At 39.9% G+C, this 26,535-nt stretch overlaps 1 protein-coding gene across 4 annotated transcripts in view; it reads right to left on the reverse strand.

Annotated features, from left to right (window-relative positions):
- Positions 1 to 26,535, reverse strand: part of PREX2 (phosphatidylinositol-3,4,5-trisphosphate dependent Rac exchange factor 2) — a 377,098-nt gene that overhangs the window by 157,397 nt on the left and 193,166 nt on the right. For all 4 annotated transcript variants that reach the window (XR_007513231.1, XM_049853516.1, XM_049853518.1 and 1 more), the window contains exons 20-25: positions 21,957 to 22,093; positions 20,885 to 21,002; positions 18,606 to 18,790; positions 16,382 to 16,543; positions 8,437 to 8,656; positions 7,702 to 7,909 (exon numbers count right to left, since the gene is read on the reverse strand). Coding sequence is in view for 3 of the 4 variants with exons in the window: in XM_049853516.1 (XP_049709473.1) it covers positions 7,702 to 7,909; positions 8,437 to 8,656; positions 16,382 to 16,543; positions 18,606 to 18,790; positions 20,885 to 21,002; positions 21,957 to 22,093 (1,030 nt within the window). In the remaining variant the exon portion in view is untranslated. The remainder of the gene's footprint in view (positions 1 to 7,701; positions 7,910 to 8,436; positions 8,657 to 16,381; positions 16,544 to 18,605; positions 18,791 to 20,884; positions 21,003 to 21,956; positions 22,094 to 26,535) is intronic.

Below are 26,535 nucleotides of genomic sequence, written 5' to 3' on the forward strand. Positions count from 1 at the left end.
ATAAGACGCTAAGCAGAGTCACATTCATGGTGAGGATGGGACAGGCGAGGGCCACTCCAGTCTCATCCTCCACGCTGCCAGGATGAAATGTCACAAATCTGTCCAGATGAAGAGGTCTTCCACTTTGCCCAAGGCTAAAAAGCCACATTTAGACTCTGAATGGGTATTAAATTTGATGAGGGCTCAGAGTGGCTAACGATCCTACCACTCTAGACTTGATAGGAGGCTGTAAAATGTTTTGGCTAGAACTAACTCAAAATTATGCAAAAATGGAATAAGTCTTCATTAGAAAAAGCATGCTATAAAACTTCCAAAATGTATTCAATCCTACCTAAACAAAGAGGCCCATGTAATTGCTTCTCAAACCGAGAATCATCTTCTCGCTAACTAAATACCAATGACATCTTTTTTCTGATGAATAGGACAGACATATCTTCATTTTTCTATATCAATGTAATATTTGTTTTTCTTATTTCAAGACTATGAAAATATCTTAATACTCCTTATAGATGTCTTGTAACAGCGAACTCAATGCTGTGCATTGAGTAAATACTTGTTGATTAAGTGATTTAATTAATCGATTACTTAAATACATTTAATTAATTCTTAATTAATTAAATACATGGTACATGTGTGTCTGTGTGCCATGGACTGTTCTTGGTGCTGTGGACACAGCAATTTATAAAACACACAAAAGCCCCTACCTTCCTGGAACTTACGTTCTACTGGCGGGAAACAGGCTCTAAACACACAAACTGGATAGTACAGCAGAGAAAAATAAAAGAGGGCAGGATGCAGAGCTGCAATTTCAGATAGTGTAGTTAGGGAAGGAGTCACTGTGAAGTGACAATTTACAGATTTTTAGACACCAGTGAGAGTTGGAGGAACTATGTTACATTGCTCAAGGCCCTGTGAACATTTTCAATAATGGATAGTGATGAATTTTTTTAAACCCAGTTTTTCTCTTTGGAAAGGTGTTTTTATGTCTTATAAGACAGACTGTGTATTTATTCACCCCCTCTACTCAAGAGATGAAAGCATTAGGCTAACTCCAATTACCCAAAGCTCCGTACTGCACAGACAGATGAACTCTGAATACGAAAGAGGAAAGAAATGAAGAGGAGTTTTCATTTTGCAAGGAGTCCTCTCTGCATTATGGACCTTTTAAACTAGAAGTCATGGGGCTAAGCATAAGCATTTTTTTTCAAAGTTATATGAGTTGGGTTCACATATTTGCTTTTCATTGTAAACAGCTGCAATCATGCTTGCACTGACCCTGTGGAAACAAGGGTTAGGCTGACAAATGACAGGAAAGTAGTATTTTTGACACCATATTTTTGCATAAAATTTGATTTTCAAAAACTGCTATACCAAATCAAACTATGGTATTTTATTTGTGCATGCAGAAATATTTTTTCTTTATTTTTGCTCATAGACAGTGTTAGGCTACCTACTATAGGTTCATGGTTCGAACCAAACCAGTGGCACCACAGAAGAAAGGCCCAGCTATTCGCTTCCGTAAAGATTACAGCCAAGGAGACACCGCGGAGCTCAGTTTCACTCTAATACACGGGGCCGCCCTGAGTGGGAAATCGACTCAAAACAACAAGTGTGATTTTCATAAAGGTCCAGTTAATTTTGGGTGAAAATTCTGAGCAGTGAGCCACTCCAGATTAATCTCTTCCTGATGCTTTCCATTTATAGAGATCTTTGTGCACAGTATATTATATCTACCTCTGTGCTTCCCTATTAAATTGGAGTTGAAATGCCATCATCATCATCATCATGAACTCTGTGCTAAGTACTGTGTTGCTGTTGTTGCTGTTAGGTGCCGTTGAGTCGGTTCTGACTCATAGCGACCCTATGTAAAACAGAAGGAAACACTGCCCCGTCCTGCGCCATCCTCACAATCATTATGTGTGAGCCCATCGTTGCAGCCACTGTGTCCATCCATCTCGTTGAGGGTCTTCCTCTTTTTCACTAACCCTCCACTTTACCAAGCATGATATTCTTCTTCAGAGGCTGGTCCCTCCTGATACTATGTCCAAAGTATGCTAAGTACTTAAGAGATATTAATTCATTTAATCCTTAAAACCACCTTATGAAATAGGTATTAATACCATTATTAATATTATCCCCATTTTACAGATGGGGTGACTGAGACCCACTGTTACACACAGTAACACCTGTAAAAGCCAGAACCTGTGCAAGGCAGAAATCTGTCAGAGAAGGAAAACTCAAATATTTTCCACTAAAATGAGTGACAGAAAAGTGATTAAGACTGCACCCTGTCAAAGGTGGAAAACTTGTGAGACCCAGAAAAACAAGGCAGTCCCATTGAGTTACAGCTTTTACAGGTTTCAGTGTATTTACTCTGCATATTATGCAGAACACATTCCCCTTGCACGTAACACACACTCCAGAGCAAGTACAGTGGCCATTAGGGTTGTCCACCAACATCCCAGTTCTCCTGGGTGGTGCTTCCTACCCCTGTGAGGACAGGTATGGTCCTGTGACTTGTTTCAGTCAATGCATTGTGAGCCCACGTGACATGGGTCACCTCTAGATGGAAGCTTTTAAGCAAGCGTACAGTCTGCATCATTCCCTTCTCCCTGCCATGACAAGCAGAGACGTCCCATCTGGCAGGGCTTGGTTAGCCTGCAACTCTGAGTGAGGATAATGTGGAGCGGCAGAGACTCTGCTGACTCATGGTGGACATGCAGGGTGAGCAAGAAATAAAACTTTGTTGTTCTAAGTCTGTGAGACTTCAGAGATTTTGTGAACCTAACACTGAAAGGGAAAACACCTGCTGTGCTGAAACTAAGAGAAGCCTAGAGAAATGTGATAGGAGTGACTGGGCAGAAGAACACCTACCCTGTGGCAGTAGGGACAGCCTCTCTAAGGACGTGTCATTTAACCTGACACTTGAATGCCTAGAAGGACCAGCATCCAGACCTCAGGAGCAGGAATGCCAGGTAGGGAACTCTTAGCTGGGACTGAGCTTGTCACATCCAGAAACTGAGAGAGGCGAGCACAGCTGGAGCTCAGAGAGATGAGTCTGTAGAGGCAGAGGGGGGCAAGGAGGGTCCTGCAGGCCACAGTAATGCATTTGATTGTTTTCATTGCACTGAAATGCCACTAAATGGTTTTCAACAGGGGACTAATACCATCTGATTTATCTTTAAAGATCCGTCTGGAATCTGGTGAAGGTAGAATGTACCAGACAGAGGCAAGGCTAGGAAACTCTACAGTGGTACCAGTGCTGGATGATGGAGACTAGGGTGAGAGGTGTGGGTGGTCATTGTAGAGGACGGGCATGGGGGATAGCCATGGGAGATCAGTGTGGGCAGTAGGTATGGAATACAGGTATGGGTGATCACTATGGAGGACAGACATGGGGGACAGTCAGGGGAGATAGCTGTGGGTGATCGGTGTGGAGGCAGGTATGAGGGATAGGTGTAGGAAACAGGTGTGGGATGGGCATGGGGAGTAGGAGTGGGTGATTAGCGTACAGAATAGATGTGAGGGACAGATGTGGGGGGTAGATGTGGAGGGCTGGTGTGGGGATCAGTTTGGGGGGCCAGGTGTGGGTGATAGGTGATTGGTGTGAAGGATGGGTATGGGGGATAGGTATGGCTGAGGTGTAACTGGCAGAACTTGATGTGGTACTGGAGGTGAAGGGAATGGAAGGACAAGGATCAAAGAGGATACCTAGATTCCGGCTTGATGAACTGAAGAGATTAGAGACACTTTACTGCGAAGGGGAAGATCATCATGGGGGGAGGGGTCTAAAAAGATTTGAGCCTAAAAAAGCCTGGAATTCAGTTCTGGAAACAAACTGAAGATTGGCATGTCTGTGACATCCCAAAGTTTCATAACCCAAATCACAGAGGAATTGTGGGAATGAAGTAAGTCAATGCATATACATAAAGAGGTCAGCTGGCCTGGGACATAAACCCCATTGCCGTCGAGTCAATTCTGACTCATAGGGCCTGGCTCATAAGAACCTATTATAAATGGTGGTTTTTATGAAGCTGTGCCCTCTTTTTGTACATTTACTGGGAAAATTCTTAACAAAACCTTAAAGATAATTCTGCCACTGGCCCTGCCATTCCTCTCTGTAACCCTAGTCCACTAAATGTCCTACAAAGCAATTTGTTCCATCCTGGGACATCTGGAACCTGCAAAATGAAGTCTGCTTTTCTCAAATTTCCCATTTTAACTGTTCTCTAATAGTCTGGAACCATGTCCTCCCTGTGAGATGACACAAACCCTCTATTTTAAAATCCCATGAAAGGTTTTAGACTACCCATGAGTTATTTCCCCCTTTACTTATTCTTAGTGTCCAAGAAAAGAACACTTTGAAGGGCAAAAGCATTTAGATCCTCAAAGTTAAACAGGAATTTCAAAGCCTTGATTAAGCTTATAACTTCACCTCATTTTGTGTTACGAGGCAGCAAATTTTGGCGAGGTGTTCCCAAGAGACAGGGTAATCAGACTTCATCATAAGACAGGTTCAACCTTGTGCCATTTCACAGGAATGAATGACTTCTGCAAAGACTACCAACAAGATGTGATGAGGCAATGTCTCTTAAAATTTAGCAACGCATCTGAGGACTGGTTCTCCACTCTGCAAACACATATATGTCTGACCAAGGATAATTACTACTTGGTGAGAAAACAGTTTGATAACTAGCTTTTAAAATAATTTGTCAAGCTCTACTGTGTCACAGCAGAATCTCTGAATACAAAGGGCAATGGAGAATCCAGACACTAGGACAACTGCACTGTTTTACAGTGATTACACTGCACACTGAATTATGTGAGAACATACGTCTATTTATAATTAAATTATATGCTGTACACAGGGAAGACCAAAGAAGTTTCGCAAATTCTTTGCTCACTTTTCTAATAAACATGAACAATTGGGTAAAGGCTTTTCAAGTAATTAAAACAAACAAACAAAAAAAAACTGTTGCTGTTAAGTCAATTCCGACTCATGGTAACTCCAATGTGTTACAGGGTAAAATTGATCCGCAGGGTTTTCTTGGTTGTCATCTTTACGAAAGCAGATCACCAGGCTTTTTTTTCCAAGGCACCAATATGTGGGTTCAAACTCACAGCCTTTCAGTTGGTAGCCCAGCACAAACCATGTGTGCCACAAGATTGGGAAAATACTAAGTGAAATACAGGTAATCGTGTAAAGCAATTTTGGTTAAAAGAAAAAAAAAAGAACTTAAACCCTTTCTGCAATAGTGTTTTAAATATAAAGCATTTTAAACCAAGGGAATGGAGCTCCTTGGCTCAAACTCTTTTCTTGAAAATATATCTTAGTTTAGTATTAGCTCAACTTGAAAAAAAAAAATCAGTAAATTAACATAGAAGGGAGTCTGTCAATCGCTGGGCAGTGCTGCAGAGAGCTGACCCCTACGCCGTGTCAGCTCAAGCCCATCCATTATTCTGCCACTGCCAAAGAACTCACGGGCAAAGAGAAAATAATAACTCCTGGCCTAACTGCAAGCATGGGATCAGTCCAGATGTTCTCTCAAAATCCCTTAGGCATCTAGGATCTGTGATTCAACGCCACTATTTATTGCCTTATTACTAATAAAAAATTCTTTCTTCCTCTGTACACTTCCTAAATGCCTCAGGAAAAACAACAACAATAACAGATTTCTAACACTGAACATATCATATAATAAAATACCATTGTTTAAATAAAGCAAAACATAATGCCACAAAATATCCATTTCTCTGTCATAAGGTCATTCTAAGGCATAATTCAAAAGAATTATACAATTGTTTAAAAATGGTCTCCTCTTCCCTTAGCAGCCTCATTACAAACTGTTTAATATCTGCGCATGGAGCAGTCACCCCATAATACACCAAATACTGTAAGCAATTTTAGAAAAAATAAACTAGTATATTAGACATAGGAAAACAGAGCTTAAATTCTAAATTACTCATAAAACATTAGATGATATCTGAGGATAATTTTTAAAATATGATACATCTAATACGGTGATTTTAATCTGTAAATTTTAAAGACATACAAAGTAAAAGATCATGTCAGCTCTGACTTCATTCATATAATATTTAATTATCACAAAGGCTTAGAATAGGTTCTAAATATTTGTTTAAAACTTTATTATTCATGGAAGTATGGGATTGATTACGCACATGTATGTGATGTAAAAGAAGCCCTAGTGGTGCAGCAGGTAAGCACTCGGCTGGTAACCAAATGCTGGCAGTTCAAACCTATCAGCTGCTCCGCAGAAGAACGACACGGCAATCTGCTTGCACAACGATTACAGCCTTGGAAACCTTATGGCGACACTCTCCTCCGTCCTATAGGGTAGCTGAGAGTCAGAATCGACTCCAGGCAATGGCATGTAAGCAATACATGTCTCACACCAATATAAATCTTTAACCACATAAAGGGTTGTTGTTGATAGGCGCTGTAGAGTTGGTTCCAAGTCATGGCGACCCTGTGTACAACAGAACGGAGCACTGCCTGGTCCTGAGTCATCCTCACAACTGTTGCCATGTTTGAACCCATTGTTGCAGCCACCATGTCAATCCAATGGTGTTCATTCCATTTTCAGGTTCTACCAACCTTGGATACATTAAACAATTTCTATCACTTGAATGGATGAGCAAACATGCTGTTAGGCACTGTGTTGATGGTTTTTCATATGATTTTTTTTTTTTTTCATTTTCACCATAAACTTATAATTAGTATTCATCCTGTTTTTTAGATAAGAAACTGAGGTTTAGAGCCAGGACTAGAATCTAGACTTCCATTCCCAATCCCATGTCGTTTTGACTACCCAGAGCTGCCTTGACTAGACAACAATGATCACAACCCATGATGTGTTACAGCATCCTAAAAAAAACCCTAAACCAGTGGATTCCGACTTATGCTGACCCCATGTGTGCAGAGTAGAACTGTGATGAACAGGGTTTTCAGGAGTGTGATATTTTGGAAGCAGACTGCCTTGTCTTTCTTCTGAGGCACCTCTGGGTGGGTTTGAACTGCCAACCTTTTGATTAGCAGCCAAGCAAGCAACTCTCCAAAACAGTCCAATCATTCATTTCTTAAATAAGAATTAGAGTTGATTTCTTCGAAAAAATTCTAATTAACTGCTTCTGTCTTCTCTTAGTTACAACTTTTAGTTACAACTGTCCCAGCTCTTTGGGTTGCTACTTCAGAAAGCACTGATTCAATCAGACCACAAATAATTATTGGTCCCAGGGATACGTTATTTTACATTTCCTCATTTAACAGTCAGGTTAAATGATAAGTACTTGCTATATGTTAAATGTTCCATAAATATCTACTGAGTGCCTGTACATTAAACACTGTGCTGCTTTCTGTAGAGGACACAAGGCATTCCCCATACGCAGCTACTACTCTTTCGATTTCAATTTCAATTTAATACTTGCGCTCTGAGACTTATTTAGTGCTCTTCTGTAAGTTACAGCCTTGTCTTTCTCTTCCTTTAAAATATCTATATATATTTGCATTTTTAACATATTCATAGTTTGTTTTTACAGTTTTGGAATGAAGAGGATCTATAAAGTCAGAACAAATCTCATACACTTCCAAAAACTAAAGAAAGGATGACTGGATTTTCAAAAGCGACATTTTCCACAGTGATTCTATTAGGCAGACTTAAAAGCACAGTTTGAAATACTCACTCATCTATTTGACAAACACACATCTCCACCTCTTTCAACGCAGTCTGAAGTTTTCCCAGCAGTTTCTGATAGATATCTTGGGTTTCTAAGTCTTCTTCCTTTAACAAATACCGGAGCCCATGCCCATCTTGCTGTCCCAGAGACAAACCGGAAGGTGCCGCCATGGTTGTAATTGTATGCTGAATGTACACCATAGGGCTCAGCTTCCCTGAGGAGTTAAAATCATTCCATATTTACTACCTTTAACTTACAGTAACAATTCTGTTCAATTCATTTTAGATGTTCAGGCTAATATAAAATAAAGTTCCGATCTAATGCTGAATTTAATTGATGAATTAAAGCTTGTGGAGAGTTGCAATTAAAACCTAGGAATGCATTCTGATCCCTTTTCCTATTGTGGTGGTGCCGAATCGCATTATACATCCCCGTAGTTGCTACTCCTGTATTTTTCTCAAAGTCATAAAGCCATTTCAAATCCACAGTTTTCACATAAAGATGAGATGTGCCTATCACACATATAAGGAAGGAAAGAGCAAACATTCTTCTCAGAAGAAGAATAAAAATTCATAACTCCATTTTCATTCTATAAACATGCATAATTATCCAAATGGTTATTGTGAGGAATCCTTTACTTGCTTATACACCAGGAATCTATCTAATTTCAGGGATGCTGTAATAATTATAATTGTATAAATTACTTCTCATAATTTGATAAAGTTTAAAAAGTTAGCATACCTTGCTCAGATTTATTTTCTTTATCATGAGAATTATGCTTCCTACTGTCCAACTGAACACCAAATGCACTCCCTAGGGAGGTTGACGTTTTGGGATAAGACACTTCCATCACATTGATGTGGCAATTGGTAGGGCAGAAATCACTGCTGTGCAATGGGGAGATTTTAGATTTGGCCTGTTTAAAGGTGGGCCAGGCTCTATTCTTTAGTACACGAGAAAACTGTAAATTAAAGAAAAAAACAAATGCCATTGAACGTACAGTAATAACTCAAACATTTTACTGCATATCCACAGCAAAATCACAAGAAAATTAAATCATGTCAACTGAAATAAATTATGAGTTGTTACAAATGAAATTATTATTTCAAAACTCAAACATTCTTAATAAAACAAACCAATATCTTCAGGGAATGCATATGATTCCCTTGAAACTCTGATGGCAAGTTAGGTGCTAAAAGAAAAGAATTTAAGTGACCAACACAACTCACTATGACTCAAATCCATAGGCTTCTAGCAGCTGGGAGGGCCTGACAGAGGTACTGAAATCTCAGGACACCAAGGCTGGAACTAGACTTTTAAAGCAAGGTAAGGTGTCAGATACGGTAGCTGTCTGGTGAAGGGTAGAAGAAAATATCATTCCAAATATCATCAAAAGGCCAATTCAAAGCATGAGTCTATGGATCAGTCCAAAGTGGGGTTTAACTGTATTGACCCAATACCAGGACGAAAGACAGAACCAACTGTATTCCCTACGCCTCCTGCTAATCAATGCTGAGCGTGTGGGTCATGATCAGTCTGAAGGTTGGTGTGGACTGGGCTTTCATGCCATGGAGAACAAAGTGATACTGGGAGATTAAACAGCTTCCAAGTGTAGCCACTCCACTGCTTAAAACTCTGCAATGGGTCTCCACTGAAGTCAGCTAATACTTTCCATGGTTTACAAAGCCCTCCAAAATCGGATGCTTACCTATCTCAAGCTCTCTTCCCCTTGCTCCTTGTGCCCTCTCTGGTCTTCACTCAGTTCCTCTCACTCACCATCTGCTCATTCTGGGCCTTTGTAAGGCTGTTCAGGAGGTCTAGAATGTTCTTCTTCCCTCACTGACAAACTTACTCCTATGCATCTGTAATGGATTGAATTGTGTCCTTGAAAATATGTGTCAGCTTCCAGACTTAATGATCTGGCTGAGACTAGAAGGACCCCGGTGGTCATGGCCCCCAGACCTTCTGTTGGCCCAGGACAGGAACCATTCCCGAAGCCAACTCTTCAGACATGGATTGGACTGGACAATGGGTTGGAGAGGGATGCTGGTGAGGAGTGAGCTTCTTGGATCAGTCAGGTGGACACTTGAGATTATGTTGGCATTTCCTAACTAGAGGGGAGATGAGAGGGCAGAAGGGATTAGAAGCTGGCGGAATGGACACGAAAAGAGAGAGTGGAGGGAAGGAGCGGGCTGCCTCATTAGGGGGAGAGCAATTAGGAGTATATAGCAAGGTGTATATAAATTTTTGTATGAGAGACTGACTTGATTTGTAAACTTTCACTTAAAGCACAATAAAAATTTTAATAAATAAATAAAAAGATGCCCTAAAATTAATAAATAATAATAAAAAATATGTGTCAGCTTGGTTAGGCCATGTGTGGTTGTCTTCCATTTTGTGATTGTAATTTTATACTACAGAGGATTAGGGTGGGACTGTAACACCACTCTTACTCATGTCACCTCCCTGATCCAATGTAAAGGGAGTTTCCCTGGGATGTGGCCTGCACCACCTTTTATTTCTCAAGAGATAAAAGGAAAGGGAAGCACGCAGAGAGCTGGGGATCTTATACTACCAAAAAAGCAGCAACAGGAGCAAAGCACATTCTTTGGCCCTGGGGTCCCTGTGCCTGAGAAGCTCCTCGACCAGGGGAAGATTGAGGACAAGGACCTTCATCCAGAGCCAACAGAGAGGTAAGTCTTCTCCTGAAGCTGACACCCTGAATTTGGACTTTTAGCCTACTTTACTGTGAGAAAATAAACTTCTCTTTGTTAAAGACATCCACTTGTGGTATTTCTGTTACAGTAGTGCTAGATAACTAAGACAGCAACTTTCAGATTCTATCAAGAGGGCTTCCCTGAACTCGACTCTCGGTTAAATTTCCTTAGCTACGTGATAAGTTTCAGCACATTGCCTCACCTTCTGCAACCCTTCTTGTAAGTATAAGTAATTGTTTTATGTCTGTTTCCCTTCGCAGAGGGTAAGGTTTGTGAGAGTAATACCTACATCTGTCTTGTACATCACTGTATCCCCAACAATCAGAACAGTGGCCAACAGAGCCAGCACCGTATAAATACGTGTCTCGTGGAGTTGACCTGAACTGTAGTTTCAAAAACAAAGGACTGAGAGTCACAGACTACCTGGTGCTAATTATGACTGTCAAAATAACTGATGGAATATTGAGCAAGTCACTGCCCTTTTATCAGTCTTAGTAAAATGAAGAATACAGATTAAATAATCTTTGTGTTCACTTTTCATTTGAAAACTATAACCATGATCATACCAATTTATTCTACTAGCATGGTAATAAGCTGGCCATTGAAACAAATAGAAAATAAAAACTACCACTGGCTACTGCCTAACTTCTCTAGGTTAAATTCAAGAATAAAGATGTGGGGGAAAAAAGAATAAGGACATGATGTGAAAAATCACATCATGTAAGTATAAGTTTACCAGAAGAATATAAACTATCTTAGACGTATAGTAAACTGTGTTTTCAAATGCATGTCAGAAGCTCTGCAGCTCAGGCACCTAAATGGAACTAGACTGAAATGCATGAAACTAGTAACAAAACTACGGGAATCAAAATACCCTAAACACTAAATCTGAGGAACAAACTTAGGGAACGCTTGCTTCATCCTCCTTTCTTTACTAATACAGGAACCATATCCTGGAGATTAAAGCGGGATAGACCTAGAGTTTAAGGCCGGATGCAAACTTCCGGTCAAAAGTTCTTTTACAGAATTGATGCAGGATAAAGATCCCAGGTTAGGCTGCCAGGACTCACGCACAAAGGCACAGAAACTGATTTTGTTACATTGCAGCATCCACCACAATAGGTACTTAGGCTTCTCTTGCCTTCTACAAGAGGCATTAATCCTGAGTTAACGCTGAGGATAGCCCTTGCCCTCATACACTGCGTGTCCTACTGGGCAGACAGGTAAAAACAAATAGTAAGAACTTAGGGAGAGTGCTGAGAAGGAAGTGAACAGGGCAAGGTCATGAAGTGTTAGTGGAGTGATTAGAGAAAGTGTGGGAAAAAGCCCCAGCCACTGAGAGCAGCTTCCTACAACTTTCCAGTCTGTGTCTCAGTGTAACCGCCTGACCACAGTGCACCCATATGCATACACAACCACATATCTGAACGTGTCTGCACTCTTTAAAAAAGACAGCGAGTCAGAACAGGAACCTTCTCTGCCAAGAATTTCTCTTTGAAGAAGAAAAAGCCTTGTGAAAGTAGGGCTGTCTTCCACCCTGGGGTGTCCCTAGGAGAGGAGCGAGCAGGAGGGACCTCACACCCATGGGCACTCAGAACATGTCAGGTATATTTTGAAGATCAAAAAGGAACTCCCAGAGGACACACCATATTATTAAATTTCAAGTCCTTTCTTTAATGCAAACCTAAAAAGGAGGAAGGTCCTATTCTTGTACTGACTGGGGTACATGCAAGAGAACATGTACTCAAGAGAACATTCCCATTGTACCACATAGGGGTGAGTGGCTCTGTAAATATGAACCTGCCTATCTTTTCAGCAATAGCAAACACAACGCTGAGTTCATTCACCTTCATCTTTGGAGGAGGAGCTCACAAGGAAAGGAAAACAAAGCTCTTTACCACAAATAAAAATTCTAAGTTTCCAGTAAAGGAATGTACAGGGTGTAGGTTGAGATAAGTTGGCGGGCAGAGCTTTATACCTACTATGGATAGCTTAGCCCACACTTCTTGCTAAAATTATTCATGTACTCAACAATCATGTATAGAGAGCCCTCTGTGTGTCAGGCACAGTCCTAGGCATGGTAGGAAATGTCAATTAACTACACAAAGATTCCTGCCTTCTTAGTGATTACATTCTAATGAGGGGAGAATCAAGCAGTAAACATAATAAATAAGTCAACTTATACAATGCTAGAGGATGACAAATGCAATTAAAAACCAGAATTTGAGAGTTTGAGAGGTGAGGGGTAGAATGGATTGCCAATTATAATCAGGTGGTCGGGGCAGGCCTCACTGAGAAGCCGACAGCTGAGCAGTCTTCAAGGAGGTGAGTTAGGAGTGTGAATGTCTGGAAAAAAGTATTGCTGGCAGATGGAACAGAGAGAGCAAAAGCCCCAAGGCAGAAGTACGCCTTCAGGTCACTGCATAAAAAAAAAATAGACTTCGGCTTTTATTGTCATTAAGATGCCCATTCATTGCAGAACAGAATGTGGTGGACAAAAATGATAGCAGATTGACAACTTATGGCGGAAAGATGATGCTGGCCCACCCTAGGCTGTCAGTAATAGAACCAAACTGAACCCAGTGCCGTCAAGTCGATCCCGACTCATAGCGACCCTATAGGACAGAGTAGAACTGCCCCATAGAGTTTCCAAGGAGCGCCTGGTGGATTCGAACTTCCGACCCTTTGGTTAGCAGCCATAGCACTTAACCACTACGCCACCAGGGTTTCCGTCAGTAATAGAGGCAGTGAGAAAAGGCTGCACGTTCTGAAAGGAGAGCCAAGAGACTGGTGTGAGAGAAACGGGAGTCAAGAATGTGTCCAAGATTTTAGACTGAGCAATGGGAAGGATGTGTTGTAACCTTGAGACAGACAACAGACATGACAAGTTGTAAGGGGTGGAGATCAGGAATTTATTTGGAACATGTAAAGTCTGAGACTCAAATGGAGACATCGAGGGGGCCAGGAGAGTCAGCGAGATTACTAGAGGATTGAGAGGTGACAGAGAAAAGAAGACCCAGACCTGCACCATGGTACTTTGCCACATGAAGTAGTCAGGAAGAGGAGGAACCAGCAAAGGAGACAGCAAGTGAGACACCAATGAGAAAGGATGGAGGCCAGGCACGCGTAGTATTACACAGAACTGCTAAACAAAGGTTCAAGATGGAATCCAGTTATGTGTAATGTTACTCAGAACTGCTAAACATCCTACTCGGTAGGATCTGAGGTTACAAATGAGATGTCCTCAGATTGAGTACAGTAAGTAGGCTGTTGGCTTTGGCAAGCTATAGGTCACCTTTGACCTTGAGAAGAGACATTTCAGCTAAATGGAGAGGGCTAGAGCCTAAATGGAGTGTGCCGAAGAGAATGAAATGTGAGTAGTAAGACCACAGGTATAGACAGCAGGTATAGGCCACAGGTGTAAACAACAGATGCAGGTATAGATAGTAGTTACAGGCAGCAGGTATAAGCTGCAGGTATATCAAACAGGTACAGATAGCAGCTATTGACCACAGATGTAGACAACAGGTATAGACTGCAGGTACAGACCACAGGTATAGACAGCAGGTATAGACAACAGATATAGACAGCAAATACAAGTACAGAAAGCAAGTATATACAACAGGCATAGACTGTAGGTATAGACCACAAGTATAGACAACAAGTACAGACAGCAGATGCACACAGCAGTAGGTACTGCCGCTACAGACAGCTCTTCCCAAGAGATTTTCTGTGATGAGAACAAAGAAATGGAACAGTTGGTAGAGGGGAGTGTGGGGTCAAGGGAAGTACTGATTTTTTTTTTTTTTAATAGGCAATGTAGAGGACATCAATAATCAATTCTTGGAGGTAAAACTTCGGGCTTTTAATGCATTCATAGCTTATCCATGAATATCTGGCCATGGCAGCATATTTAAATACAATTAGTCACTTGACTAAAAGTAAGAAATAATACAGAAGTAAGGTATCATTTTGCAGATAGCCTCCCATTTAAATTAAGTGTAAAAACTCTATTGGCATGGAGTTATAAAAGTTTTGTTTGGGACTACCCTGTTGGGGGTGGGAACATGAAGAGGGATTTTACCCATAATTTTCTAGCTCTATAACTTCCAATTTATATATCAATTTGAAGATTTAAAGCAATAATAACTCAATGGACTTGGAATGTTCAAAGTAAGACTTGCAATTTCTACATGTAACATTTTGGTGTAAGTAGGAATGAGCTCATGAATACTGATAAATATTTATATTTAAGAATGTATCCTCAATACCCAAAATAAGCCAAATTATGGAATTATTCTAAAAGCAAAGAATGAGTCTAGAAATAAGAAAAATTCTAAGGACAGTGTAGGGTAAAAGCGTTCCTCCGAATAGCACATATTGTACATCTGAGCCAACCACACATTCAGTTCCACAGAGAATAAATGCCTGCGGAGGATTCGCTCAGGTCACCAGCAAGGTCCAGACTTCCCTCATTCACGTGCTGAAAACATCCGTGGCCTGTACAGCCGGCCAGGAATCTGTTATGATCACAGCAGCCTGGCTATAGAAACCGTATAAATCAACTGGTTTCTATTTTACAACCTACAACTCTTAAAAGTCAAAATAAAGCTGGACTCTTGGAGATTTTTGTTTTTATGGATATATTTTATTTCATCAGGAAGAAAAGTGTGTTGTTAATAATGGTTTAAAAAGTAAAGATGTGGAAATTAAAAATCTATAATCACAAATGCTATCATTGCCGTTGACATGAATTTGATATGGAAATGGAGCTAATCTTCTATGGTCAATTTACCTTGGGTACACACACACACACACAAAAAAAAGTAAATCTTATTCATATAGGAAAGATTCTTGAAAAATTTTCTTGCTAACCTTGCTCCTCTATCTAGTGAGAATGGTAGCCAGGTATTTTAAACACGTTTATGGTCAAGAAATGATGATGAGATGAATAGCCTTTAAAGCACAAAAAGATCCCAGTTGATTAGATATTTCTTTCTAAATTAAAAATAAAATAAAATGAGACAACATTCCATAGGACTCATACTCAGTCTGCTAAGTGCCAGCTATGTGACCTTAAGCAAACCCTTAATCTGTCTGAGAAACAAGCAAGATGGCTAGAGTCAGTAAACACATCTCTTTTGAGGCTCGCACGTTATTACAAAAGAACTTCCTGTAATCCAGTTATATTATTTTTACCGTCTAATAACACTGCCCATTAATTGGTCCATCTCTGTTTTCCTGAGTACATGGGAGACACTTCTTGTTCACCAGAATGATGTTTTTGAGAATCTCCAGCTTTGGCAGGGTGGGGCGGGGGGGGGGGCACCAGTACCATGTAACACACCCAAAACCCACTGCCATCGAGTCAATTCCGACTCATAGCGACCCTATAGGACAGAGTAGAACTGCCCCATAGAGTTTCCTAGGAGCGCCTGGCAGATTCGACCTGCCGACCTCTTGGTTAGCAGCCGTAGCACTTAACCACTAGCCACCAGGGTTTCCATGTAACACACATGCCTCTGTTTATCACAATTTGTTTGTTGTTAGAAACCAAGAAATGACACCTTATTCATCCACCACACCAAACCATCATAAATTTGTGTATATTTTATCTCCTGCACATACGTTGATTTGATCCTTTTCTCTCCATCTCCAGTGCTTCTACACAAATCCAGGTCACCACCAACTTGTACCTCGACTGACAGAAAAGACAGCTCCCTAATCTCCTCGCCCTGGCTCTTCCCCCACCAACACTTTCTCTAAACTGCTGCCAAAGTGATTTTTTTTATAACAAAATACGGTTCTCACGCCACTCCAAAAAAAAATCATTGGAAAAACCAACTTTGTAGTTTTGTTTTTTAATTGCGGCCAACTCAAGTATCAAGAATTGAATTAAACTCTACATTCAAATAACAGTTTAAATAACAATTACATTTTAAATGGGCTTGACACATAGATCCTTTTACCTTTTTATAGCTAGATATTCTCTGACATACATGCTCAATTTTTTCACTGCAAATGGCACTGAATTTACTCTGAAGGTCGGCAGGAATCACTTCATTTAAAGAGTTAAGGCTGGTGCAGCTTTGTACAAAATGATCATCACTTTTAGCCAGGGCTTCAAGAATCTGTAGTAACGAAACACACACACACAACAAAACAAAACAAGACAAAAAATAAAAACTTCATAATTAGCCAAATAAAGTTTTCGTAACTTAATGACCCAGGGTGACTTTGTTTGGTGTTCATCTTTTAGTAGCTGTCTGGAATTTCAATGTTCAGTAAAGCATGGGCAGCGAGGTGACTAACTTGTCAGAGATCTGTTTTGCCTTCTGCTGGCTATAAAAGCCTGCTGGAGGGAGGCAAGTGGACTTCAAAGGCTCCCTGCTGGACAAATCAATACACTCAGTGTGGGAACACAGCTCCTAAATTTTAATCCAGTTACTCAACACATTTTTTTTTTTGTGTCAATTTGGTATTAAAACAACAAAAACTAAGGCAAACCAGTAGCATATCCTTCCTTGCTATGGAGAGCCCAGCACAGAGAGTGCATTTAACAAATATTTGCTAAAGGAGTGAATAAAAGGGAAGAAGCTATCTTGCTAAAATGTAAATCAATATTCCTTCCCTTGTCTGAGTGCACTTTGATAGAAGCATAAGATAAAAGCATCACATGTTGTTTTCAATTAGCAAATTCTTTAGACTACTTGAAGCAATTGTAAGGCAGCTATGGGTGTGTGTGTGTGTGTATACACACACGTGTGTACCATTGATCACTGAGAACTTTCAAAAAATTGAGAATTAATTATGTGGTATTTTTATGTAGCATTTATGATTGTCCAAAGATCACAAGGATAATATTCTTACCTGATACGTTTACAATATTATGCAAGAGCTAAAGTGAACACATGTTACATTTATTTGAGCTTCCTCACCACCTCCACTTCCCTGTCATGAAGAACACAGAGCGGGATTTTTGTTTAATTGCTAGTCTAGAAACTAAAGCTGACTTTATCATTAGTAGTGGGATCTTTGACTTTCTTTTCTTCACGTGTAAAATGGGAATGATATTTGCAGTACTAGTTTATACAGCTATAATACATAAAATCATCATGTAATTTTGTGAACTTGAAATAGCTGGGAAATGAGATAAAATAAGTATAAGAATCTGATCCCAAACACTCACCCAGACTCCCTTAATAGTATGATGTAGCTGAGAAGGGGGTTACATTTTGAAAGCATACATTTTATAAAAATAGATACATATAGTTGCACAATATCACTAAAATGATGAAGTTTTTAGAAAATTAAAATATAAAACAAAAAATAGTTATCTTTTGAAATATTACTTTTTATCTCCCTCTATTATTTGGTCCCACTAAAATAAAAAAAAAAATTACAAATGCTAAATCTATGAACTATACATATGTGAAACAAGAACTGAAATGAAGAAATAAAGGTTAAGAAGCAATATCTCACTTTTCTGACATGTAATATCTGAATTCTCGCAGGACAACATAAATCAGGGTAAAACCCTAAAGCACAGACTTGTGAAGCACACAGAAGGTAGTGGATCGCTTTACCTGTGGATGAGCCATGAGAAGTGAGCACACTGTCACCTCTTTCTCAATATTTGTTTCTTCCATCTGGATGGAGACGCCCTTCCTCCCTCCCGACTTTGCTTTTAGTCTAATTACCTTATGATGATGCCCTTTCCAAACAAGAATTATAGAAATGTTTGAGCATCTAGTCATAACCTGATGTCTAAGCTTCCTTGAAGTTTTATGAAATAAACATGAGACTTGCAAATGTGAGATTTCTGATTATATTTCACAAGATCTTGCAGAGGATTATGAAGCTTAAAAAAATTTCCAAAGCATCACCTGTCATGAAATCCATCTGAAAGGTAATCGTGATACTGAATGAAGACACAGAGCAACCTTAATAAATGCAACAAAGCCTTTGCCATATCAACCAACACTCACCTAGGCGAGTCTCACCTAACAACGCTGTCTTCCAAAAGAGACCAAGAAAAAGGAAGATTGCACACACTGAGTAATGCAGAGGAAAATTATAAAAAGAAGTTTCATGAGCTGACAGCCAAAACATGTACAGCTCTTTACATATTAATTGAGGATCAAGGGGCTTTCCTGAGAACAAAGAACTTTGTTTTCCCACAATCACTCATACCTTGGCAGTTAAGCTGAAGAAGCCTTTGGGCTCAATCATCTTCTCCACCATGTTGCACTTGATCCCAGCTGTGCTGTCGTACTCGTACACGACACCGTATTCCAGGTGCACGTTATCCACTGTCAGGCTCACATGCTCCTTCTTCCCCTCGATGATGGCCATGGTGTTGAACTTGTCAATTACCTCTGGGTTAGAAGCAATTTTAATTCAACACATTCATGAAAAGTTCATTAAAAACCAAAACAACCAAACCCATTGCCTTCAGAGTCGATTCCAACTCACAGCAACCCTAGAGGACAGAGCAGAACTGCCCCATAGGGTTTCCAAGGTGCGGGCTGGTGGATTCGAACTGCCAACCTTTTGGTTAGCAGCCAAATGCTTAACTGCTGTGCTGCCAGGGGTTAACTTGGCAAAATTTTTTTGTTAATTAGTGATCTTGGTTAATTATTTTTACTCTAACATAACTAGTCTTATCTTTGCACATCTACTTGGATCTGTGGACCATATATATACATAGTTATTCCAGCATAAACACTATATACACAATTTTGGTGCTTTTTTTTTTTTTTTTTTTTTCATTAAAAGCATGCATGACTTGAAGTCAGGGTTTCTAAAATTGCCTCAAATGTTGCATACATATTTTCTCAAAGCAGCAAAAATGCATAAAGAAGGTGATATTAAAGAAGCAAAAATGAGATGTAGGAATCATTCTTTCAGCAGAGAAAGCTCCCAATCTTTCCCAAACAGCATCTTACAGAGACAGCTCACTGGGAAAATTCTTCACTGCTCATGATAAGAAAATTTCCATCTGAATGTCTGCCTAATAACTTTTTGGCATACAATCAGTCAGAGGGTAAAAAACAAAACAATATAAAAAAACTAAAATCTCTAAGTAAGAAATTGCTTTGAAAGACATATACCAAAACCAAAACCCATTACCATCGAGTCAATTCCGACTCATAGCGACCCTATAGGACAGGTAAGAACTGCCCCATAGGGTTTCCAGGGAGCGGCTGGTGGATTCAAATCACCAACCTTTTGGTTAGCAGCCTGAGCTCTTAACCACTGTGCCACCAGGCCTCCAAGAAACCTAACAATAAACATTAAATATGCAAAAACAGAGTATTAGTTTATTTAAAACAACTAAGTCCTGGAATAGCAGAATCAGTAAATATCAAATAGGCAAAAGCAAATTACTGGTTACTTTAAAATAAGCTAGTCCTAGAGTAGCTGGAAATCAATTTCCAGAGCATCACATCAGTCCAGTCACCTTTCAATGTGGCACCAATGGTGATTAGTAAAAACTAAATCCAAATGATGAAGAAAAGTCTCAGGAGATCTGAGAACTGGCCTGACGTGAGTAAAAGAGAGTCTGATCACAGCAATCGTACTGTTCCAGTGGAGGTGGGACATTTCTGATATTGCCTATGACTTGTGTAGGATTCAACCACGCCATCTTCCAGGAGCAGAGGGAAAATAGCTTTTCCTAAACCAAAAAAAACCAAACCCGTTGCCGTCAAGTCAATTCCGACTCATGGCGACCCTATAGGTCAGAGTAGAACTGCCCCATAGAGTTTCCAAGGAGCGCCTGGTGGATTTGAACTGCCGACCTTTTGGTTAGCAGCTGTAGCACTTAACCACTATGCCACCAGGGTTTCCAGCTTTTCCTAGGTACCCCTATTTGATCAGTGTGTACAGGGAATTCTCCAGCTGTGCTCCTTTGGAAGAACTGCTTTCCTGGTATACTAAAAATGTCAAGACATGTTCACAATAATATAAGTGGACAGACACCAGGAAAATATTAGAGAGAATATGAGGGCTTCTGTGGAAAATTTTTAACACAATAATTCCAGGTATTTGTCAAATGCTGACACAAATGTAAATTGCCTCAGTCTCCTTAGCCTTGAAAAAGGGCCAATGATTACAGCTATTTGCTGGTTTGCTGGACTGAGAAAACAGGAAGAATAAGAGCAGAACTGCTCCACAGGGTCTTCTTGGCTGTTATCTTTATAGAAGCAGACTACAGGTCCTTTCTTCCATGGCACAGCTGGGTAAGTTCGAACTGTCAACCTTTAGGTTAGCAGTGGAGTGTAAACCATCTGCGCCCCTTAGGGACCTGGGAGTCAACTTGTCGGTAAACAGGTTTGCTTTTGGTTTTATTTGACACGATGGTCAATGGCGATAATGACTTAAAAAAAGTGGCTTGAATAACTGGGACTAGGCAGAGGCAAGTGAAAAAGAACACTACAAGCAAACGGGGAGAAAAAGGAGGAACTCACCTTCGACTTTGCAGTTAAAAGCATCCCCTGCCTCATCTCCTGGGAGTTTGGAGTTGGACTTCTGAAGGTCTTCCTGAGCACTCTCAATGCTGTCATAAACCCACTGTATGGAATCTTGCTGGAAATGAGGGTGGAAAAAAAAACCTCATTTTAGTGCTTCCTAAAATGCATTAAAATGCATATTCTTTTCATAACTTGTTTCGGAATGAGACTTGGTCATCTCACTTACTCCTCCAGTTTGTTTGAAAAGAATAAATTTTGAAAGGGAGAAAAATCAACATAAAAAATTAACAGAAACAATGACAATGACATTGTTTATCGCAGACGTTTTTAACAAGATAAACTTCCCAAATGTCTTAAGTGCCTCAAGTACATCTTAAAATGAATCATAAATTATATTTTAAAACATATGTTAGAGGGACAATTAGATGAAACATGTATCTACGATAGTATAAACTATGTCAGTGCTCTCCTTATGTCATATATATCTCATACCTTAAATAATTTCTTGAATAAAAACAATACGAACATTGGGAGAAAACTTTTCTTCTTATTTGGTTTCCAAGTCATAGATCTAGTTTTTAATCCTTCTGGGTAATAAATCATCCTAGATTATAATTTAATCACAGACCACATAAAACTCAGAATTTTTACTTTTTCATAGAAGTCCCAGAAGAAACAGTCTAAGTATTTATAATTAATATATACAGATAAACAATGATAATTAAAATTCTAAAGCAATCACAAGGATCAAGAAAACAGTTCAAACCTTTGGATTTCAATTTGGTAAGCAAAGTTAGCTATTTGGAAACTCATATCACAATGAAAATGGAAATACCCTAGACAAGCTTTTAACAGATGAATAGACTGTAACAATAAAATATAATCCTTAAACACAAGCAACTGCAATTAATTATGCAGATAAAACAATCACTATGAGATTTACGACACTGTGTTTAAACGTGGACTTGGAATAGGAAACCACAAACATCTCTGGCAATATGCTGTGTTCTCTCCTATGTCTTCTACACAAATTTTCAATTGGATCGAGATATGCCAAAGGGCAGATTACCTTCATTGGTCGCCTGTATTTCCTGCAGGCTGTCAGGTGGGCAATGACGCTAGCGTGGGTCTCTTTGCTGACATTGATTCCATTTACTTTGATAATACACTGTCCAGGGTGAAGACCAGCTGCTGCAGCCACAGTTCCTTTAAAAACAAATGGTAATAAAGGACGAATATTGTATGATCCCACTTACAGGAAATATCTAGAAAAGGCAAGGGTATAAAGACCAAAGTTTATTAGTAATCACCAGGGATGGGTAGGAGGGAGAGTGCCGATGCTTAGGGACACTGAGCTTCTGTTAAGGGTGATGGAAAAATTCAGGAATGGATAAGGGTGATGGCTGAACAACATGATGAACATGATATCACTGAACTGTTCATGTGAAAATTGTTGAAATGTTTTGTTACATACATATTTATCATAATTTTAAAAAAAAGGGAAAATGGCCAAAATCTAATTTAAAGGGCGCTTTTTAAGTTTTTTTACTGCCATTCAAGCTGTGATTAACAGAATATTTTCCCACCTCCTGAAAAACCAATTTGAAGGGATATTGCAAGATAGCCTTTATAATGCTAATCAGTTATTTTCCCTTTCAAATGTCTAGTCGATCTAATTTTCTAAACATGCATATCCCGTTACCCGTTGCTGTCAAGTCAATTCCGACTCATGGCAACCCTACAGGGCAGAGTGAAACTGTTCCATAGGATTTCCAAGAACCAGCTGGTGGATTCGAGCTGCTGACCTTTTGGTTAGCAGCCGTAGTTCTTAACTACTGTGCCACTAGGGCTCCAAATATATAATGGTAAAATCGGAACGTCAGAAACATGCCTTATTTACCTTTCCTCATTCTACCAACTCTAAATATTGAAGTAGTATTCGCTTTTGTTTTTCAAAATGCCAACATAAAATACACATAAAAAAGAAATTTTTAATGAAAAAAACATCAATTCTACTAGCAATCACGAAAGGACTGATTTTGCTAAGAAAATTAAGAGTTCAGAATATGTACAAAGGGCCAGGAACTGGAGAATTTGTGGAAAACAGAATTAATCAGATAAAATCAACTGTGCCATCATTTTGTTCATATAGGTGCAGATTTAAATATGGAAGTGGTATATCCTAACCAGTGAGTTAAGAACTTCGAAACCTTTTGATTAGCATGATTTGATATTCTGAGCAAATCAACATTTATAAAGCACCATTAACATAACGAATATAATTAATGTAAATTATTGCAGAACATTCTAAATATTTCAGAAGAACCTTTCTTTGTAAGCAATTTCTCCTATAAAGGAGTTATTAAAAATCTTTAAGAAAATATCTTCAAGAAGACAATTTATCTTTTCTTCTCAGTGCCCACTGAAATTCACTTGCAGAAATATCAAATGGTTTTTTCTGGATTCAACTGAGCTTTGGAGGATGGGGAGGACTTTCCCTGTCGAGAGACCAGCCTGAAATGAGACACTGACTCAAAAAATATTCTGGACATTTGGGAGTCCAGGGGACCCAGCAGTCATGTTGGTGTGACCTTAGAATGGGCATGAGCTTAAAGAGATAGGTGAGCTGAACAGAGCCTGTCTGTGAAGTCATTGGAGCCCTGGTGGTGCTGTGGTTAGATGTTCGGCTGCTAACCAAAGGGTCAGCGGTTTGAATCCACCAGCCACTCCTTGGAAACCCTATGGGGCAGTTCTACTCTGTCCTATAGGATCACTATGAGTTGGAATAGACTGGGTAGCAATGCGTTTTTTGGTGAAGTCCTGTGTGCCATGCCCAGGAGTTTGACCCTAGCCATGTATGAAACACGGAAGCCATTGAAGAGTTTTATGCAGAGAAATGACACGGTCACTGAAATTAAAGAATGGATAGTTGGAGTTTAGTTTAAAAGTCTAAACCACCAGTAAGCAGAACTAAGGTAATACTAGTGACAAAGGGGAAAATGATATCACATATTTGATGTTTGATGACTAATAAGTTTATGGAGAGACTAGAACATAAACAAGGAACTCTGGTGGCACAATGGTTAAGCACTCGGTTGCTAACCGAAAGTTGGGCAGTTTGAACCCACCTGCCAGCTCTGTGGAAGAAAGACCTGGTGAACTGCTTCCATAAAGATTAAAGCCTAGGAAGCCCTATGGGGCAGTTCTAGTCTGTCACACAGACTCTCTATGAGTCAGAATTGACTAGACAGAAACAACACTAACAACCATAGGGTATAAAACACTCCTGTACCTTTAATTCAGTGACTAAATAGATAGAGTCATTTAAATAAATAGAGAATACAGAAGGTAAAGAAAGCAGTTTGAGAAAATGGATGAAAAGTTGAATTGGGGATAATACTGAGTTTTAAGGTGCTGAGGGTGCATTTAGTTGGGGATGTTTAGTGAACAATCAGATATAGGGGACAGAACTCAGGAAACAGATCTGGGCTGGAGACAGGGATTTAGAATCACTAGCAGAGAAGATCCATAAGATTGCTATAGAGAGCAGGAAGGTTGAGAAGAGAATAGGGTGCCAACAGTGAAGTGGTCAATAGATGAAGAGCTAGGCAGGGGGTGAGGTGCTTGCAGAAAAACTTGAAAAGTGCCATCTCAGAAGTTAAGACAGGAATGCTTTAAACAAAAGAGAGTAGTAAGTTTGAACAAATGCCACAGAAAGCTCAATTAAGACAAGAACTACTAAGGATCATTGGATTTCCCAATTAGGTCACTAATAAGACAGAATTTGCAGACATGGTGGGGTAAGGGATGATGTCTATAGCACTGGGCTAAAATTTCAAGTAATTACATACAGGCAGAAATGTTGTTAGTTGCCGTTGACTTGGCTCTGACTCATGGAAATCTTATGTATCACAGAATGAAACACTGCCTAGTCCTGCACCATCTTCATGATCATTGGTATGTCTGAGCTCATTGTGAGCCTATTACGTAGTGCCATCCAACCTAGGGGGCTCATCCTCCAGCATTATATTGCACAATATTCTGTTGTGAACCATAAGGTTTTCATTGGCTAAATATCAGAAATAGGTTCCCAGGCCTTTCTTCCTACCCTTAGTCTGAAAGCTCCAATAAAACTTGTCCACCATGGGTGACCCTGCTGGTATTTGAAATATGGGTGGCATTGCCTCAAGCCTCGTAACAACACATGAACCACTGCAGTATGACAAAATAACAGACAAGTGGCAGCAGGCAGAAGCACAGACTAGTATTTTGAGAAGTTTGGCCATGACTGAAATTAAAGTTTATTCAAGAGCTATACTCCTCAGTCTCTGACATGCAGACAAATTACCTAGGAATAGCTTGTTATATGCAGATTATGAATAGTAAGTACTAGGAGTGGGAGTGGAAGGGACAGAAGGGGCAAGGAGGGGAGTATGCTAAATTCTGTACTTCTAACCATTACTTGGGTGACAGAGCCATGGTGGCACAGCAGTTAAGTGCCTGGCTGCTAACCAAAGGATTGGCAGTTCGAATCCACCAGTTCTACTCTGTCCTATAGGGTCACGGAATGGACTCAGCAACAATGGGTTTGTTTTTTTTTTTTTTGCTTTTGGTACCCAGGTGATATCAATGCTACTGGTCTATGGACCACACTTTGAGTAGTGGGGATTTAAAAGGGAATGCAAGGAGAATAGAGAGATTTTTGTTTTTGTTGCTCTGGTACAGGATGATTTTGTTTACTTATTTTATTGGGAAAGAATTGAATACGTTTATAATCTACATTAAGGTCCTGAGGTGGCACAAACAGTTTATGTTTGACTACTAACCTAAAGTTATCAGTTCAAATGCACCAGGCAGTACCATGGAAGCAAGGCCTGGCAATCCATTTCCATTAAGATTACAGCCCCTGTAACATATGGGTTTGCCATGAGTTGAAACAGATTCAAAGGCAACTAACAAAAACAAAAACAACAAAAATCTACACTATAAAAAATGTTGTTAGGAGAAAAAACTGAAAATTCAGGAAGGGGGATATCTGACAGTGCAGTACCCCATAAGAGGTACCAGAAGTGATTGTATCCAGAGAATTTATACAGCAATTAACCTTGAACTCCAAAAAGGAGACCTCTTTCTCCAGGATGGGAAAAAAACAAGGGATGGTGTTACAGCCGGCGATACATATGCAGAAAAGGACCCTCGGGAGTTCATAAATGATAGGCTAAATTTGTCTGAGGTAGGAAGAAGGGAGCTCATCTTGGTCGATGGGGGCTGTTATGAGAAGAAGAGGGAGGGGAGCTGATCGGGGACACATAGCGACTGCTGGGTACAGAAACAGGCCTAGTGGACAAGCCAGTGATTCCATTACTCTGAGAGCTTTCTCCAGCTATGCAGAGAAAGAGGCAAGAAGGTGGCTAGAATGATCCAAGGCTGAAGGCAAGTGGACTGGATGCCTCTGAGGAGTAAGAGAGAGGCCCCTGCTGATGCTAACGAGAGAGTGAATGAAGTTACGCACCATGGGGATAAGGCTGGCTAAGGAAGGAAGTGGAGCCTCGAAGGGTATGATGGACCAGGAGGAAAAGGGAAGGATACCAAGACTGGAGAAATCAACTGAATAGGAGAAACAAATGGGAACATCAAGAGAATAAGAG

This window comes from Elephas maximus, chromosome 15 (genome assembly GCF_024166365.1).
Source record: "Elephas maximus indicus isolate mEleMax1 chromosome 15, mEleMax1 primary haplotype, whole genome shotgun sequence".
Taxonomy (NCBI): Eukaryota; Metazoa; Chordata; class Mammalia; order Proboscidea; family Elephantidae; genus Elephas; species Elephas maximus.